The sequence below is a fragment of the Mangifera indica genome, chromosome 15 (assembly GCF_011075055.1).
Source record: "Mangifera indica cultivar Alphonso chromosome 15, CATAS_Mindica_2.1, whole genome shotgun sequence".
NCBI classification, from domain to species: Eukaryota; Viridiplantae; Streptophyta; class Magnoliopsida; order Sapindales; family Anacardiaceae; genus Mangifera; species Mangifera indica.
Genome location: NC_058151.1, coordinates 12,077,375 through 12,093,348, shown reverse-complemented (window position 1 = coordinate 12,093,348; position 15,974 = coordinate 12,077,375). Strand labels below are relative to the sequence as shown.

The 15,974-nt window shown below is 30.5% G+C and overlaps 1 protein-coding gene and 1 long non-coding RNA gene across 2 annotated transcripts; both read left to right on the top strand.

The window, feature by feature from the left end:
• The first annotated feature begins 1,129 nt into the window (after positions 1-1,129).
• LOC123198159 (probable inactive ATP-dependent zinc metalloprotease FTSHI 3, chloroplastic) lies at positions 1,130-6,948 on the top strand. Its single transcript, XM_044612792.1, has 5 exons — positions 1,130-1,188; positions 1,336-2,444; positions 5,138-5,461; positions 5,762-6,062; positions 6,216-6,948. The coding sequence occupies exons 2-5, from the start codon at positions 1,341-1,343 to the stop codon at positions 6,413-6,415; spliced, it is 1,929 nt and encodes a 642-aa protein (XP_044468727.1). The 5' UTR covers positions 1,130-1,188; positions 1,336-1,340; the 3' UTR covers positions 6,416-6,948.
• A 1,830-nt stretch (positions 6,949-8,778) lies between these two features.
• On the top strand, positions 8,779-10,272 carry LOC123198287. The gene is made up of 3 exons (XR_006497995.1): positions 8,779-9,298; positions 9,593-9,646; positions 10,013-10,272. It is a non-coding gene; the product is annotated as an uncharacterized LOC123198287 (long non-coding RNA).
• Positions 10,273-15,974: the final 5,702 nt, after the last annotated feature.

The window sequence follows — 15,974 nt, the reverse complement described above, 5'->3', positions numbered from 1 at the left end:
TTTAATAGTAATCCTGAACATAAATTCCTTTCATTTAGCTCCTGCTCCTCCAATTGTTTACTCTCAACCACCCTTCTTCTTCGTCTTCGCCGCATCATCATTCTTGTCTATGCTCGGTGGAGGTCGACAAGTAAGCTTTCATTCGCAACCCTAACATGACAATCAGAGGTAGTGTCACTGTTTTCATTGGTAACTATTACCACATTGCTTGTTTCACTCACCTTCATTAGCAATCGAGATAATTCTAATTTCGAAATTGCTTCAAGTAATTTATGGGCTAGAGCTGAGGAAAAAATGTTCAAATAAGGGAGATATATCTGATAAATGGAGATTTTCTTTTTATTAGGATCAATCTAATAAAATCTCAAGCCAAAGATAAAAATTTTTTTATTTTGCTCTTGCAAATAAATTATATAGTAAATTTATTTTTATTGAATATTCACTATTAGGTTTTTAGGAATGTTGAAATATTATATGTGAATTGATGATGGACTTTTTTATTAGTGGTAGTAACATAAGAGAGTTAAATGACTTTAATACCCTCTCTGTCCAAGTCTAGTAGCCCTAACTTTTCTCTTTGCTCGACCATTGTGAAAGTCTCACCGAAGACCAAATTAGTTCAACCTAAATCAATCTTTTTTCTTTTTATCTCCAATCAAATACCTTTACAGTCACCTTGAACTATCAAACTTCGAATTAATTAAACACCCTCACGTTGGGGAATGGGGTGGGGTTTGCGCTAGTCGTGTGGTGGATTTTAACATATTTATTAATAATTACAACATTTATTATTTTTTTGCCCTTATTGCCAGTTAAAATTAACGATCTAGGACTAACAGCAGGGGGTAGGGGGTCCCTTGCTGTAAGTGATTCTTGAGGGGGTTTATCTGATTTTTGGCTATACCTTATAGAGTTTAGAAACTACCTCTTTTTTTTGTTTTTTTTTTTTTAATAAAAACTCCATATTCCTAAGTTTATTTTACTATTAAATGTATTCGTGTGCAACCAGGAACAGAGTTGAGAATCTGATTAACCCATTGACAGCGTGCCACGTAGACAAACTCCATTGGACTGACTTTGATAAGATCTTTTACGCTTTCCCCCAACCGTGTCTTCTATCTATCTTCCTTCTCTTCGCAAACTCATTTCTCTGTTTCCACCAAAGCCAACAAGGCAACCACCCGCCTGGTAATCATTTTCATGTTCGTTTCATTTCTTTAACAATATTACTTTGTTCCAATCATTTAATGACGTTCTTTTTGTTTCTGGCTATTGCTTAAATTTTGTTTTGTTGATGAGTAGTATGACTGTATAGTAATTGGTGTTGTTGTACAGAAGAGATGGCTTGTTTTTCTGTTGTTTGCAATAATGGGTTTCTGTCTACTCAAGATAACTTTGGACTTTATGGTGGAAAGACAAAGTCTTTGAGGAGATATACTAGTGCCTGTTATAATTCTTCTGTGGGATTTTATAATTGTTACTGGAAATCTTCACATTTGTTGCTTCGTAACGATAGGTTTAGGTTTCTTAACATTGGCAAAGGTGGAGTTTCTTTGTTGGGATTTTATGATTGTTGTAAGTCTCAACATGGGGTATGTTGTAGCAATGGAATTAGGCCATTAGTGAAAGGAAGCATTGAAGATAACGGAACCCATGTGGAGAATAGAGGAAATGGGAAATTGAGAAGGAGACTGTCGTTAAGATTGCGTCCAAGGTTGCGTTTGTTGACAGTGAGATTGAAGAGGGTTTCCCTTAGGTTGGTGTTGAATGATATTGGGCTGTTTTTGAGGAAGAATATTAGGAGGGTGACTTTGTTTACTTTGATACCTCTCGCTCTTGGGCTGTGCTATTTGCTTGTCAAATTAACGACATTGCCATCACCAAAGATTGTTCCATATTCGGACTTGATAACAAGCCTTCAAAACGGGTCTGTTACAAAAGTATTACTTGAAGAGGGGTCTCGTCGGATATATTATAACACAGACATTAAGACTTCTGAAAATATTGAGATTACAGAAGAAAAATTACCAGTAGTAAATGATTCAGCTGAGAATGTGGATCATACAACTGCCAGAAATGACGGTGTGAGAGTGGAACTGCCAGTGAATTTTAACATTTTGAAAAAGTTTTTAGGGAATCAATCTTCTACTCCTGAGTGGGAGTTTTCCGCTAGAAAAATAGATCATGATGAGAAATTTCTTCTTAGTTTGATGAGAGAAAAGGGAACAACTTATACCTCAGCTCCTCAGTCACCATTAATGTCAATGAGAAATATTTTAATTACAGTGATATCTTTGTGGATTCCCTTAACCCCTTTGATGTGGCTTCTTTATCGTCAACTTTCTGCTGCTAATAGCCCGGCAAAACGTCGGCGACCCAATAAAAACATGGTTAACTTTGATGATGTGGAGGGTGTTGACACTGCTAAAGTAGAGCTTATGGAGGTATGATCTCTTCCTTTGAAATAGCATTGGATAGATAAGCTTATGTTCACTGGCTATGTTGAGGAATAGATTTATCATGTTCTTTCATTTTTCCTTAATGAAATTGAGATATTTTGGTCTAGTTCAAATGATTATGAGTTCTATGCATGCCGGAAAGCCATTGATATTTTTATTTTTTGATAGTTAAGCAACTAGTATGTAGATATATAAAGTTTACAATGGTGGACCAGTTGTGCACTGCAAGAGTGCCAGATGTTTTGAAAATAAAATCTCAAAAGCATCAAATGCTTTAGTATTGGTCTTACAGTTATCTAGTACTCTCATATACTGTTATACTTCCTATGTATATATCCAAACAGTGATGTGGCTTTACTTTTGAATTACATGTTGATATTGCTTGAGATGCAAAAGTTGGGATATAAATTTGGGACGCGTAGTTGTATTCTTCTAAAGAATATAATCATGAATATGAGCTGGTATCTACGTGAAGATCCTTTGTAAGAAATAGAAGTTTATGACAACAATGTAAGCCTATAGGAGCATCAGTGGTTTCATAAAATGAAAATGTCATAAATATAGTCATGAAGCATGTATTAAGCGTAATGGTAGCCACTTTTGCTGCTTGCAAATGATAAATTTGATTTATTCTGGGTTTGAAAAGACAACAAGGAACCTGATTTTGTTTACTGCCAAATTCTTCTTGTTCAGGATGTATTTTCTTTTGTACATGTTAGGAATCAAGCCTGTCTTCACCCAAAACAGGCAACAACTCATAAATAAACAAAAGAAAACATCTTATTCAGTAAAAGAATATTTACATGGATAAATTAGACACTTTGAGGAATCTAGGGCCTCCCATTTTCGACTATTTGAGAGGCCCTGAAGTCCTCCCATTATCATCTCTAAAGCTGCCCACAACAACTATTTTCCAAAACCCTAATTTTTTCTTCCTTTTTCTCTCCTTTAGATAACCCTAATTATCCTTTTTTATAATAAACCTAACCTATAAGATAGGGACAAGTGTCCCCTATCCTATCATTATCCACTCTTTTAAAAACCGCTTTGTCCTAAAGGTGGTAAAATTTGGATTTTTTCTTACATATATATATATATCAATTTTTTTCTCTCTTTTTTTATTATTTTTTTTTTGCTGGATTTATTTTGGAATAAAATATTTCCTTATTTTTTGTTTTTTTCTTTCCCTTTCGTCACCTATGTTACAGAGTCTAAACTGGTGGGAAACTTTGTTGACGCAGAAGAAGAAAAACAACGTTGAGGCAATTTGATAAAGAATTAATATGGTGTTGTTAGTGTTAAAATCATATGGTGTCGTTTGATAGTTACTTTGTTAATTTTGTTTTGTTTAATACAGTGTCATTCTCTGTTTTTACAAATAAACTGTGATTGGCTGTTGGAGAGGCATGTAGTTAAATGCATGAAGGGCGTATTGAAATTTGAATTTTCGAATGCCAAACTTATGTGACTCTCTCTTTTGACTCCGACTGTTTCCTCTCTTTCTTCTTCTGTGCTTAACTTGACTTCCTATTTTTTGCACTTCTGATGATCACTTGCATCAACCTATCCAGATGAGGTTTTTTTTTTTTTTTTTTTTAATTTATTTGGATAATCCCTTTTTTTCTTTTAAAATTTTTTCCTCACTTCTCTTCTCATGTTTCTTCCTCCCCACGTTCTCTTCTTCTTATTCTTTTAGTTCTTTTTTTGGCTTTTTCTATGTTTGGCCTGATTTCCACCAAACCTGTCAACACTGCACTCACCTTCGCCATGAATCCCACCAGATTTGCCCATACTCTGCTTGATTCCGCTGTTACACATCAATCTCGCCAGACTTTAACTTTTCCTCCATCTTCTGATCATTTTTCACCTTCCACTACTCTTTTTCAACAACGATTGGCCTTTCTTTTGTGATTCAGCGTACCATCACTATCCTGAGCTGATTTCATTCTGACAGCACATTCCAGCATTTGCTCACCTTTAACCATAGACTATACGACTTCCTCACCAGTTCTGATCTCTTCTTTCGCCGTAATCGCAACAGGAACCCTGATCAAACCGCTCTCATACCATTTTGTTGGGAATCTAGCCTTATTTTCACCCAAAACAGCCAACAACCCAGAAATAAAAAAAAAAAAACTTTTTATTCATTAAATAGATTTTTACATGGATAACGTAACAATTCAAGCAGTCTGGGGCCTCTTATTTTCAGCCATTCGAGGCATCAAAGACCTTCCAAAATCAGCCCTAAGGCTGCCCACAACCCTAATTTTTTTCTTCCTTTTTCTGCCTTTTAATAATCCTAACTATCCCTTTTTATAATAAAAATTTAACCTATAAGATAAGGACAAGTGTCCCCTTTTGTATTAGTAAATATTGTAACTATTTTCAAAATTTTTATGTGGTAGTGTTAGTATTTCTAAGTTTGAATTTTTCCAGTTACCCTTGTTTCCTAGAGCATGTAGCAGTCTCCTTAAACAGGCTGCTGGGCCTGTGACTGATCTGTTTTTGATCTTTTTTCTGCTAAGACTTGTTTCTTTTTAACATTTTTGTGTAAAGTCGTTGAAGATGTAGTGTTTACTTGTGTTCATGTTTACATAACATGTTAACTGATCTCCTTTGTGGTTAGCCAAGTAAAGTTATTTTCTTCTATTTATCTTTATTGACATACTTGTATATAGATAGTTTCATGCCTTCAAGGAGCAATAAACTACCAAAAACTAGGGGCAAAGTTACCTAGAGGTGTGTTGTTGGTGGGCCCTCCTGGAACTGGGAAAACATTGCTTGCTCGTGCAGTGGCTGGTGAAGCAGGAGTGCCATTTTTCACTGTTTCTGCCAGTGAATTCGTGGAGTTGTTTGTTGGAAGGGGGGCAGCTCGCATTAGAGACCTCTTTAGTGCAGCAAGGAAATGTGCACCAGCAATCATATTTATTGATGAACTTGATGCAGTTGGAGGAAAGCGTGGTAGAAGTTTCAATGATGAACGTGACCAAACACTGAATCAGGCAAGCTAACGTTGAAGTCTGTCCATCTTTATTGTAATTTTCTTATTTATTTGAATTAATACTACTGATATTTCAATTTAATTCTGTTGAGTAATACTTTTCTTTACAAGTACTAACCTAATCCAGAAGAGCATTAACTAGTAAGTTCATTGAGTTATTTCAAAAATTTCTTACTGAGTTATATTTTGTGCTTCAGAATTATAATAAAAACTTATTTAACCTTGTTTTCCAAGTCAAACTTTATGTCCTCAAAATCAATTTCCTACTTTGAAATGGCTTTTGACCAATTTTCCCTTACAGTTGCTGACAGAAATGGATGGATTTGAGTCAGACATGAAAGTGGTTGTCATTGCAGCAACTAATAGGCCAGAGGCATTGGATCCAGCCCTTTGTCGCCCTGGTCGCTTCTCCAGAAAAATTCTTGTGGGAGAACCCGACCAGGAAGGAAGAAGAAAGATCTTGTCTGTGCATTTAAGGGGTGTTCCTCTCGAAGAAGATACGCATCTTATTGGTGATCTTGTTGCTTCTCTTACCCCAGGCTTTGTCGGTGCTGATCTAGCAAACATTGTGAATGAAGCTGCTTTACTTGCTGCTCGTAGAGGTAAGGTTGAAGCTTGTTTTTGTTGAAGTTTTTTTTTTTTCATTTTGTGGCCAACAAAGGAAATTTTTTAAATTAAGATTACTTTATGAAGATTACTATTTTGAGTTTCTGACCAGTTAAGTGGAATATTACATCTTGATTTTGGGTTTGCAGGCAGTGAAACTGTCACAAGGGAAGATATAATGGAAGCTATAGAGCGAGCAAAGTTTGGGATCAATGATAGACAGCTAAAGCCTAGTACAATAAGCAAAGAGCTTGGGAAAATTTTCCCATGGATGCCATCTCTCGTGGGAAGAAATGACACAAAACCGGATAATTTGCGAGGGCCTTTAGGCTATCAAACTCTAAGCTGATCAGTATGTGTGCTTTCTCAGTGATTTTACTGTGATTCATCAGTTTCACTATTCACGAGGTTTTTCTAAGAAGCAATTTTGATTACTCTTTACAATCTTTTGCTCAAGAGATGTACCCATTGAAATCAGCAAGTTGTGTTCTTTCGCTTTTAGTTGTAGGAATTATGATCTTTCGTTCTGAGTAGGGCATCAGTAATTTGAAATGGGCTATTGGTCCCCAACCTAATTGATGTCCAGATATCCAATGGCCATTTGTAGATTGAGAAGGTCATCATATGGATGACAGAGGTTGCTACCATAATGACGGAGAAATGGGTGGCCTGTGGTTTATTATCCTGTGCTTATACCCATCTCTAACATTAGGGTCATAAATTATATATAGCATTTTAGATCAATACTGAATTAGTGCTACCTGGTAGATTAGATCGATATAATATAAGCCTGTGAATGTGTCAAGGATATTTCCCATAGAAGATCCAACTGTTCCATTGTTACTGTTTAAGCATATCATAGATGATTTGAGTTTGATCATATATATTAGCGTAGTTATACATATAAGATTGTTTGACTTGCAAATAAAAATTCATAAAATTAGCTTATCATTATATACCAGTAGGTTGCTCAGTAAATTCCCTCTTCTGGATGTAGAATGTGTTTCTGATATTGAGGTATGTTATAACAACATGAGTTCACCAATTCCAACTTTCAAAAATACATCTTGCTGAATACGATTGGAGCTTGGCTGGTTTCTTCATTTTGTTTTTCCTTAAGTTTGTTAAAATATATTGGCAATGGAATCAGACTTTGACAGCAATACTGGAAAGCAGTGCACAAATGCTACTACTCTCTTAGTCCATTTTCACATACTTTATTACCCTCTTCCATTTTATTCTGGAAAAGGTTTCCATAAGGCAATATCACGGAATGTTTTGTTTCCTGCTGAATCTATCTCCACTTCTATTCTATATCTGATTGGCTGCTTTTCTTCATCCTCTTCCGTTTTCCCTGTATAATATTTTTTCCACATTTGAAAAAGTTAATCATTCCTTGAAAGCTGGTTGGTTCATTAAATGAACACTTTGATTCCATGCTTTAATATGGGTGCTTGATGCCTCTGCGGGTTGTCATTTTCTGGAACATAATGCTACTTTTCTTGTCAACAGACATAGAGATTCTATCCTGACAAAACCAGTCATCTTACACTCCCAGCTGTAGTCATTTTAGACCAGAGCTTGACTGGGAAAATGTTAAAAGAAATTTCTTTATGTTATGAATTTAATATACAAGTATAAAAAGATAAATGATTAAAGAAGAATTGAGAAGGAAAGAGAGGAAGAGCAAAAACAATTGAAGAAAAATGATTTCTGGATGAAGAAATATATATATATATATATATATATATATATATATATATATATATATGAAGTGAGGAGGGGGGCTATTTTTACAAATCTTGGCCGCCCCTCCAGACAAGCAAATTGCCAATTTTCAAACCAAATTTCCAAGGCCGTCAATGCATTCACACTCTTCTGGCCAAAATTTCTTCTCCTGCCCAAAATTTCGTCTCCTGCGTCAGCTTTACTAATTTCTTCTTGCAACAATAAATGATTTCCTACCACTTTTCTTGACTTGCTTTGGTGGAAAGCCACCTGCATCTGTAACACTTTCACCTTATTATGTATATATATATTTTGTTTCTAAAAAAACCAGTGATATTAAAAATTTAATTGTGTAAAAATAAAATAATAATTTTTATATTATTAATTAAAAAATAAGAAATTTTTGTAAAATGTATCCGTTTTAAATATAATAATGTAATCTTTAAAAATATAATTATATTGGCTTCAAATTTATTAAAATATAATTATTATTTTTAAAATTATTATAGTAAAAATAATATGTCAAAAAGTTTTGAAGACCCGAGACTTTTTAAAAATTTTTAATTACTCTTAAAAATTTTCATAAAAACATGATATTTCAAAAATTATAAAGATAAAAATATTTTTATCTAAAAAAAGATAAATGAAAAATGAGAATGAAAAAAATAAATAAATAATTTATTATATAATTTAGGTATTTAAAATATTATTTTTAATTTTTAAATATATAATAATTTTAACAAAATAAAATAATATAAATAAAATAATAATTTTATTTTTTAAAACTATTATTTTATTAAACAATCTTAATTCTAAATAAAAAATTTTGAAAAAAAAAAATTATTTCTATTAATTAAAGATGAAAAAAAAAAATTATAAGGCTAAACCTTGTCTAAGAAAATGTCATTCACTCTCTTATAAAACAATAAAAATTACAAACAAACAAAGTGCCTCCCGCAAAAGCTTGTACAACAATTACATGAAGAACTGCTCCCCTTGATTCAAAGGATTACGTAAACAACCGCAATTCCAGGAAACATACAATTGTGAACGTGACTTTGAAGATGAATGTGTGGGTTCCAGCTGTTTAAAGTGATAGCAGCTGTAGTGGAGTACTTTTTCAGCTTTGACAAAGACAATTGCTCGGAGACTTTCAGCAGCCAGCTGGGGAAACTTGGGGAACATTGCCAAACAGATCCCTCCACGCACCCAGCTGAATATCGTTCACATGAATTCATTGTTCATAGTCAGAAATCCGAACAATGAATTTCATCAGCATATTACGTTGACGAAGTTTATTTTACAGTAATAATTGTTCTATAGGAACAGCTGGAGCCAACTTTTTACATAATTGATATTCACTAGCTGTCTTTGCACTCCATCTTTGTCTAGAATCATTGGCTTTCCTCTCGTTTCTCTGTGTCTCCTAAACTTATTCATTTGTTGATGTCTGGAAGAACTGTAATGGTTATCTGGTTCTGAGTTATCCTTCAATCTTTTTCAGGTACTTCTAACTCGTTCTTTTTTTTTTACATAAATAGATGTCTGGAAGAACTGTAATGGTTATCTGGTTCTGGGTTACCCTTCAAATTTTTTATGTATGGGCTGCATGCATACTTGTATGTATTGTACTTAGTTCTTTAAGCATCTAACAAAATCAGTAAGGCTAATCATGCACATGAAATTATAAATATGAAAACTTTGAGGAAGTTTGAATGATTTACAGGCATTAGCTGCTGCATGACATCTTGTCCTCTGTGGCTAAGGAGATAACTAACCTTGAATACAATAATTTCAGATATGCTTGTTCGAACAATTAATTTTGGAATGGGAGGAGTTGGCAAGAATTCAGGTAATATGATGCTAATTTTGAATTATGTTTATTTATTCCCTTCTTGTATAACAGTCTAGAAACTGCAAATGGTATATCAAATGGATCTGCATAATGAAGGTCTCTTCTTGAAAGAATTTTCATTTTTTCCTTCAACAAGAATTTGGGTATTTCAAAAGAGGTTTTGCAACTAAGTTTTAGGATTTATTATTATTTGCTTATATACAATACCTGTATTCATTAAAATTGTTTAATATTTATAAGTTTTTATTTCAATAAATTTCGATTGTCAAAGTCGTTGTGATTGATTTATCATAGTATATAATTTCAATATAATTTACATAGGTAAATATGATGGATTTACATTATATTGTATCTCATCATTAGGTGTACATCACAAATGGAGCATTTGGTATTGTGTCAAGCAGACGGTGTCACCTAATTACGCGAGAGTTTTGACGATTGCAGTATTTTTATGTTATGTTTTATAAAGTATGACGTTTTCACAAAGTTTGGATTTTCTTTGCAAGTCATCCACTTCGATGTATTAGCATTCGGTCTTAAATTGTAATTTTACTGTATTGAGTAGATTATGAATGTATGTTTGTATTTATTATAAGGTATTTATATGATTTATGAGTTACGTATATATTTATTTACGATGGATTATAAGTTATATTTTTTTGAACATTTTTATCAATTTTATTATAACTTATTTGATAAAATATAAAGCTATATTTAAATGATGTGAACATATATTTGAAACATAAATAATATTCATTCTAATAATTGCGGTAAGTAAAAATTATTTACATTAAATAGATTACATTGTATATGAATAAGTATTTAAATAAATCATTAATCAAATTATATTAATTATATTTTATTTTAATAAATACATAAAAAATATATTTATCAAAATAAATAGAAGATTGTAAAGATCTTTATCTTTTATTTCTTCTAGATGACTCTGATGAGATGGTGTTTGATTTTTGCATTATGTTTGGATATATCTTAATTGATTATATCGATTACAAACTTTGGGTGTAACGATCTCATCTTATAAAGAACATCGATTTTTATTTGAAGGAGACCTAGTCGACAAGGATTGAGAGCAAGGGGTAGGATAATTTTTTTTTAGTTGTTGGTAACCATTCAGATCGGTTTTTTAGTAGATTAACAAGTATTGTGTATATTACACGGTAGTAATCGGTGGTGTAGAAAAGATGAACTTATGTATAGACATTTGTGAGTCTTATGTTTTACAATAGTAACAATACATTAGTGCGGAATACGTGAAAATTATATCTTTTTACACGTATAAACCATTTCATGAAAGTTTACAATGCGTATATATTCACCATTACTTATAATTTGATATCGAACATTTGTAATTAGATAAATGTTCATACACATAATTTTAAACACATGGTGACTGAGTTTCTCTTTTTTGTTCATGGGGTAACATAACATTGGTATTCATCTGTAACTTGAAAAACATTGATACATTTGTTAATAAATAAATATAAGGGTAAAAAGTCATTGTTAATTAGATCATCGGTATTAACTTTATACATATTTATATGGCTTTTTCTCTTATAAAATTATCATTGCAATGTGTGTCAAATGAACTTAACAAGCATTATAATTGGCAAACCTTGTGCATGTCTAATGAGCGCATTAAATGATTATGCATTATTAATTGTCATTATATTATACATATACTTTAAAAAATTTATCCTGCTTCATCAGTGAAACCTCACCTCACTTAGGTAAGTCCCAATTTGAAGATGCACCTCATCAATAGAGTTTATCATAGATGCAAAATTTGTCTCTATATAGGACTTGGAGGCTTTGCAATATATATATGTAATTTGTGAATTTGTAAATAATATAAAAACTTCATTATCAAAATTTATAAAATTTTCATAAGTATAAAAATTTTATAAATGTATTAACATATTACTTATGAATTGTACTTGTACTTTGATTGCAAATTACAGAAAAGGAGATGATAAAAACATTCATGATGTCTATCTGAAAAGACTTCATCTATTGAAGAGTATATAACATAATGCCGATTTATGATTATTGTCAACTATGATATTTAAATTATACAATTTATAAGTTTTGTTAGAAACCAACATTATGTTTTTTTTATCTTTCTTTTCATCGACGTAGAAAGTAATTGAATAAATCCAATTATTATCGTTAAAGGTCACTGCTAAAAATAAATGTTTTAGATATCAAACTTAAAAAAAAACAAAGTCAATACAAATAACAAGTTAAAGATATTATTTAAATACACAAACGAAACAATTTACTGATATGAAAAATACATAAAATAATGTTCATCGTTTGATTCTACAACTATAACAGTTTCCAACCTAACATATTTTAAATTATAGTAATAATTGAGTAATAGCATAAATGACTCTTCCGATGAGTTGCTCAATGTATGTAATACTGAATTTCTTGTTTGTCAAATCTGTGAATATGAAATATCAATTTTATAGTGGTTAGCGATATCGATAATAATCTCTTTAAACCGATAAATATAATTAATTAATATAAACTTTGATTTTATTAATTGATCTAAAACTTAGACCCTAATTTGTCTATGATATAAGTTTATCTGATCTACTAAGTACGTGTTTTAAAATTTTATAAAGATATGATATTTCAAAAATCATAATTTATACTTAATATGCGATTATAAAAAAAAATATCTCTATGTATAAAAAAAAGGGAGAAATAAAAGAGAAGAGTTAACAAAATAATTTTTAATATAATTTAGATATTTAAAATATTATTTTTAATTTTTGGTTATATAATAATTATAAAAAATAAAATAATATATATATATATATATAAAATAATAAATTTTTTAAGACCAAATGACCACTTTCCTTCCATCTAAAGTATTTTTTTATCTTAAGTTTTCATATATTAAATTAAAGATAAAGTAATACTCAATTGTATGTGATAAATCATCTGTATATTTATTTTGTGTATACGTAATTTTATTAATTTGCATATTACTCCACCCCATCATAATCAACTTCGAATATTGTTGCACGTAGTCAGTCTCTTCAACTCCATGTTGCTCTTACCATTCAAAAACAATACAATACTACATAAGCATCAATTCAAGCAATAAAATTATTGTGTATTTAATTTTGAGTATCTAATTAGGTATGTAAATAAAATATTATCACATGATTAGAAATAAATATAGATTAGATCGAGTCTAAACATCCTTTGACTTGAGTTTAGTTAAAATAGAAAATTATTCGATTCAAGTTTGTTGGCTTGGATGAATGCGGTTTGACATAAGTACAATCAGGTTCGACAATGACCCCTATAATAAAGAAATTTTATTAAAATTTTTAAAAGTTATTTTCCCTAACATTATTTTATGTGAATGAATGAGGTTAATAATAGGAATAATAAATATATAGCTATTATGAAAATAAGGGTGGATTTGAGTCGGGTTTGAGTTTAAATTTAAGTTTGTTTGAGTGTAACTTAATTAAAAGGAGTCAATAGAGAAAGCAAAGTTTGGGATTGATGACGGAAAGCTAAAGCCTAATACAAAAAGCAAAAAGCTTGGGAAATTTTTCCCATGGAAGCCATCTCTCATGGGAAAAAATGACCCAAAACAGAATGGTTTGCCAGGGCCTTTAGGCTATCAGGCTCTAAGCTGGCCGGTATGTATATATGCTTTCTCAGTGATTTTACTGTGATTCATTAATTTCACTATTCTTAAAGTTTTTCTTAGATCAAAAGGCTTAAGCAATTACCTCCGAGAGATAGTTTGAGTGACAATAAAAGAATCCATGTATAAAAAAGTATAGGTATGTTTAAACAATTTTGATTTATCATTACATTCTTTTGCTCAAGAGATATACCCATTGAAACAAGTGAAACCAATCTATTCTTTCACATTTAGCTGCAGGAATTATGATCTTTCTTTGCTCGAAATTATGATATATCTCTACTTTGAGTATGACTCTAATAACTTTTGTTTTGACAATGAATAACTCTTATTTGAGTTAGATCACTTTCCTATAGTTGAACCGATTATACTAAATAAATAAAATTTTAGGAGTCATCAATTTTACGCTCAAAAGTTTAATTTTTATATGTATTTTTATTTATATTTTTTTCTTTTACCGCTTAAATTACTTTTAAGAATACACACTTAAATAATTTTGAAATATGCTGTTGACTCCAAAGCTAATAGATGTGCAGTTACTGCATATAATGATGTTACATCAAATCAATATCATGGAATCTTGTTTCATGCTGAATCTATCTCCACTTCGATATCTGGTTGGCTGCATTTCCTCTTCATCTCCCTTTTGCCCTTTATATTATTTCTTCCACGCCTGACAAAGTTAATATCATTCAAGCAAGTGGGCAACACTTTGATTTCATGCTTTAAAATGGGTGGATGATTCTTCGTCTGCTTGTCATTTTCATGGACATAAAGTTGCAGGTCTTGTCAGCATACTTACAGATTCTATCCTGACAAAACCAGTCATCTTACACTCCCAGCTGGTTAGGATTCCACTGGCTGATTCCGACTCCCACTGTCGTGGAGCTAGTTATTAGATTTACAATTTTATTTATTTAATATAAGTAATTTCATCTAAAAAAATAATTTTACAATTATATGAATAAAAGCTTTTTTAATAAATACAATCATATTCAACCTATAAATAATTATTATTATATAAATGATTCTGATAATTATTATATATATATTATTAAATTTATTATATCAAATTAAAATAATAGGATTTAATTTAGACTAAAATAAAATTATACTTAATAATAATAATAATAATAATAGGATATGTTATTAATACTGTCAAACTATAATCATCAAACTTCCCACCATCTCATTTTCATCAGACGAAGATGAACCATCTTCGTTTGATTAATTATCTTTCTTCGGTTGAAGATCAACATCTCTATAATTGTCTGATGTCGTTTTTTAACTAGACGAAGATGAATTATTTTTGTTTGGCTAAAGAGCGAAGATGACAAATCGTCTTTGTCTCTTCATCGGATGAAGGAGATGAATCGTTTTCGTCGAATAAAAACGACTTGTCTTTGTTAAAGAAAATGAGATGTTGGAAAGGTCGATGATAAGAAAAGAAGATGGTGGAAAGATTGGCTAACAGAGGGAACGAATTCTGATCATCGGAAAAAGAAGAAAAAAAATTCTAGAGGAAAAAATGAACTTTTCAAATTTTTTGGTAAAGAAAAATTATTGATTTTTTAAATTAAAGAAGAGAAATAAGATAAAATTTTAATTTTTAAATAACGAATTTATTATTAACTATAATAGAGAATTTTAATAGAAGGGTATGTATTTAAATTTTTAAAATTTTACATATGTGAGTGGCGTGTTTGTCAAACCTTGGGTGGGAATAAGACTTTTGGCTTATTTTATATATATAAAATATATGGCACATGGGTGGCTGTTCTCCATTTCTTTTATTTTAATTTATAGGATTTGGCCTCCACATCATGTCTCATTCGGCATTCCATCCTTCTAGGAGGATGGCAATACCAATGTACAGTTCTACAAGGCGTGCCCATTCTTCCGCCACATACAATTCTGTTAATTATATGCAGCGGCCACTGGCCATCCAAAAATAAAATCACGTAATTGATGAGATAAACGGTATTTTCAAAAAGACTATCAAGCTTAGTTTATGTTGAGTTTTCAAATTCAAATTCAACTTACTTAAAACCTAACATAAATTTGAGCCCAGACAAAAATGAACCTCTAACTATTGTGTCAACTCTAGTTAGTAAAAATATATATTATTTATGTATTAAATATATTATTTTAAATTTTTAAACTTAAAATATATTAAACACATATTTAAAACGTTTTTTTGTATAAAACAAATATTTTTGCTGTTTTAAATGTTTTTCTTTTTTTATAAATTTTTAAAGTACAAAAATATCTCTTATATTTTTAATTAATTACTATAATATTATGATTATATAAAATAAAAAACTTAATTTTTTGTTATTTAAATCATTAATGCGTATTTTATATTTTCAATGGTTCTAAGAATGTATACGCATTCAATGGATCTCTTATATACGTTAATTTTTTAATTTAAATATTAATAAATCATAATATTTTAATGATGATTTGATAAAAAATTTATAAAATAATAATTCAAAATTTATTTAATACTTATTTAAATATTTTATATTTTATAAAAAAGTTCATAAAATAATATTATTTTAATAATGATTAAATTTTGATTATATTTTATATTATATTATATTTAATGGTCAATTTTTAGACTAATAACCA